This window comes from Gekko japonicus, unplaced genomic scaffold, assembly GCF_001447785.1.
Source record: "Gekko japonicus isolate JY-2015 unplaced genomic scaffold, Gekko_japonicus_V1.1 scaffold1504, whole genome shotgun sequence".
Lineage (NCBI taxonomy): Eukaryota > Metazoa > Chordata > Lepidosauria > Squamata > Gekkonidae > Gekko > Gekko japonicus.
Window position 1 is genome coordinate 481,623 of NW_015169219.1, and position 4,303 is coordinate 485,925.

Sequence of the window (4,303 nt, forward strand, 5' to 3'; positions counted from 1 at the left end):
TCTTCTTATCTATCTTTTAGTTTGGTGTTGGGTGTGAAAAATCTATAGCATATCTTTTTTCCTCAAACATTTTATTAAGATTTTCAAATCACAATCAATCAATAAAATATTCAACTGAACAAACATAGAGAAGTAAAAACAGAATACAACATACTTGTCAACATACATATGTAGTGCTTTTGATTTAAGCATACATTGAATATCTACAAAGGAAAAGGTAACATATCTTATCATACTATTAGTAGGATATTAGTCTAATACTGACAGCAATGCAGTTTTCTTGGTGTCTATAGTCTATAGGTGCAGTAAATTGAGAGCTTTAAGCTCACTTGAAATAACCTCTTGTTCAGCCAAATATTCCAGTGGAATGTACCATGTTCCAGCAAAATTAAAGCATGGAGAGTGTGGGTCATAATGTTGTATTTGAGCTGATATTTCTTCCATCACAATTTTTCCCCAGATTTTACAATGCTATAATGCCAGCATCAGAGCTGACTTATTTTTCCAATTGAATGCAATAGCTGTTTCCCTACCACTAGTAAAGTGAAGATTAGATCTTTTCTACTTTTAGGAATCCTAGGTTTGGGCCAGTAATTCAAGAACAGGACTTCAGGTGTAAAAAGAACACTGTAGCCTGAGACTGAGCGTATTTGATTCAGTACATCTACCCAAAATTGTCTAATTTTTGTGCACTGCCACCAGCAGTGTGCATATGTGCCTACCTCTCTGCAATTTTTCCAACAAAGTAGTGATTGAGAAGACATCATGTGGGAAATTTTAAGTGGCATATGATAAGCAGTGTTCCCTCTAAGCTGAGTTAGTGTGAGCTAGCTCAGTTTTTTAGCCTCCAGCTCGCACATTTTTGTCTTAGCTCAGGAAGGATGGCTCCAGAGCAAACTAATTTATGCAGTAGCCAAATCGCTCGCTCACAAGTTTAATGCCAGTAGCTCACAAAGTAGAATTTTTGCTCACAAACCTTCACAGCTTAGAGGGGACATTGGATACCAGTGGGTTAATATTTTGAACATTTGTGTTTTTATATAAATTATGGGGATTTCAGATGGGAACTTCTCCAAGGAGACTTTTGTTATCTGAAAGAGTAAACATTTTTCCTCTGAAACCTCAAGTAGCCTCAAGTCAGTTGGTCAATGTCAGTAGTAATCACAATATATAAAGCCTGCACATTACATTGTTTGTGGTACACATTTAAGATTTATTAAAGTGTGCACCTCAAATATTGTTTGTGAATGAGACAGTTAGTCATGTATTATACAGGTACACTCATTAGAGAGCCAGGTTGGCTGCAGTCCCTTTTGAGTGTACCAAGCAGCATCTCCAGCTCTGCTGCCCGGTAATGTGGAATGGATCTTAGTCTGAAATTTTTATTACTGATCATCTTCTTTGAGCGGTATACAGTATTTCACACAGCCTGCTGGAGATGTAGTTGGCATTTCTGTGTCTTAAGATACGATGATTGGCCATGCTATCTGCATTTGGTAGACAGTGGGTGAGTATCCGATCATGAAGCTGCAAATTGGCATCAGGGTCTTCCGATATTTCTTTCAGATTCTCCGGAGGAAAGGAAAGCAGTAGAAACTGCTTGCTCTTATCTAAACTCTACCAATCTTGGCTGCTGTGAAATAACACCTCCCCATGAGCCTCTTAAGGCTAACCTCCAACTTGGGATGGAAGGCGAGACAACCTTGTGGCCAGGGAGTCCCATCAATCTGAATATTGTTGTAAAGAACGAATCTGCAGGCACATGGACCGTGGACCTTGTTGCCTCATGTCAACTGGAGTCCTACATTGGAAAAGTAGAGGCCAGCCTTGCAACCATTAAGCAGACTGTCCAAACAGAAGGCAAGCCAGGTATGCACAGTAAAACACCATCAGCATCCGTGTGCTCTTTATTATGATGCTTCTGTCTACCTCTTTAGAGGAGGAAGTCCTCATATACTGTCACAGAGAGTCTTTCTATGATAGGAACACAATTCTTTGAGCCACAGATTGTAGACAGGTATGTGTGTACACAGAGACATTTCCCTCTTTTGCATCTCCACCTCCCGGTATATATATGTGATCTTTTCCACTTGAAAATCAGGTTTCCTCCCCTAGTGGGAGATATCTGGTCCATGAATGACCTATGAGGGTCAAGCTATCAAAATAAGTTTACACAGTAGGCCATGGATAATCTCTCATGGTAACTGCACACGCTCTTCAAATTGTTCCGGTAACAAATATCCAATGTGTACCAGAACAATTGTAACCAGAACAATTTGGAGAGTGTGTGCAGTTGCCATGAGAGATAATCCATGGCCTACTGTATAAACTTTTAGCAATTGCACATCACATGAGAAAGCAACACCTGGCTCTAAAGAAAATCCTTTTTCATATATTTTTTTCTGAATGTGTGTTGTTTTACAATAGTAATATTGACCACTGAGGAAGGCCCTAAGGGGCCAAAACGCATATGGTCTACTGGTTATAAGATATACCCATCAATTGTATCGGTGAAACTAACAGCTCTGTAAGTAAAAAGTCTTAAGAGTCTGATAGTTGGATCATTTCTTTTAACTTATTTTATCTTTTAGTGATGTGTACACCATAATAAATATTTGTGTTTTTATAATTTTGATAGCTTGACCCGCATATATCACAGCCATATCCTGGGTTGAGTCCTCCCCATTTTTCTCCATGAATAACTTGTACAGGGCCATGCCCTTTGCTTTGCAGTCCTCTCCCCAGTTTTCCTGACAATTTCCCCTTGCAAGGGAGGCACATCATCCCAAACTATTCATACACCAGGCACCACGTTTCACTCTTGCCTTGTACAGTTCTCTTGCTAGCTGACTCTGCTTTGTGTTTGGCACAGTTATTCAAATCCCTCTGAAAGTAGCACCTGAGAGTTACCTAAAAGCACTGATGGCAGTAGAGGATGAACTTTTGGTCAAAGTCAACATTATTGCGGAGATTCAAGAAACCAGTGAGAAGCTCACAGAAGAGTTGACTTTAACCTTCCAGTACCCGCCTCTGAAAGTGGAGGTAAGGCATTAAAAAATAGCAGGCACTGCTGAGATACCATATACTTGGAGAAACTAAAGGTAGAAGAAATGGAAATCTGAATAAAAGTCTAAAGAGAAACACTAGGAAAGATACCCATAACACTCGGCCCATGCCATCAGGTCAAGGGCTTGCACATGTGCCCTACTATTTGCCAGGGATACTCCTGGACCAGCAGGAGAGGCACATATGGGCAATCCTCATCCAAACTGGGAGGGGGGAGAGGAATTCATCTGTAAGGGTGGGGAAAACATTCTTTCCTGTCCTGCTCACCCCCAAATGTTTTGCACCTTCAGCATCCATACATGGACGCTGCCGGTTATAAATCAATCTTGTTCATTCCATTTACAGGCTACATGTTTTCTGTATTTTCTTTGATTAGAACTCCTTTTCTGTTGATTTGTCTTTGTTCTGCAGATGCCAGAAACTGCAAAGATTAATGAAGATTTTAAGTGTGCATTCATTTTCAAGAATACGCTCTCCATTCCCTTGGAAAACTGCAAACTGCACGTAGAAGGCTTGGGCATCTTTAGAATGGAAACATTTGATCAAGGGTATGAACCTAAAAGGAACTGCTGTAGACTGAATCACACCTAGACTTCCAGTGCAGTGAGAACAGTTTAGGGGATCAATCAAGTTTTTCTCTTATTGGTTTCATAGTTAATGTGCATGTCTGTAACGTGCTGTCTGCTTACAGCCAACTTATGGTGACCCCATATAGTCACCATAGTTTGCCATTCCTTGGTGATGTCCCATTCATGTACCAAGCCTGCTTAGCCTCCAAGATATTACAAGATCGACCTATACTATACCATTTTACATCCCAATGGTAGTTAATGATTCCATAGTAAATATTTTCTGTACAGAGAACTTTTTCTCCCTCCTCTGTAGAACTAAGGTCATCCAGTGAAGCTGATAGGCAGTAAACAAAATTAATTATCATAAAGCAGGGGACCCACAAGAACTTACAGGAGAATATAATTTTCTCTCCTCCACTGTTTCTTATTTCCCTTCCCTGAAAGCCTCCCCGTTTGCTTCTCTCCTTCCTACCCTTGTCAAGCCACTTTTATCTTCTCACCAGCCAACATACTTTTATCTTCTCCCTATTTTCAGCTTTCCCTAATAGCCTCTACCAGGAAAAATTGTGTGGATCAGTTGTGTGATGCCAGCCGCCAGGCCAAGCAAGCCTAGTTGGGCAGTGAGGAACCTTCAAGGCCTTGCAAGGGGCACCTCATTTTCCTCT

At 40.5% G+C, this 4,303-nt stretch overlaps 1 protein-coding gene across 1 annotated transcript in view; it reads left to right on the top strand.

Moving 5' to 3' along the window:
- Positions 1 to 4,303, top strand: part of TGM4 (transglutaminase 4) — a 36,968-nt gene that overhangs the window by 31,014 nt on the left and 1,651 nt on the right. The window contains exons 11-13 of the mRNA XM_015416388.1: positions 1,567 to 1,869; positions 2,873 to 3,042; positions 3,478 to 3,614. Of these exons, the coding sequence (XP_015271874.1) occupies positions 1,567 to 1,869; positions 2,873 to 3,042; positions 3,478 to 3,614 (610 nt within the window). The remainder of the gene's footprint in view (positions 1 to 1,566; positions 1,870 to 2,872; positions 3,043 to 3,477; positions 3,615 to 4,303) is intronic.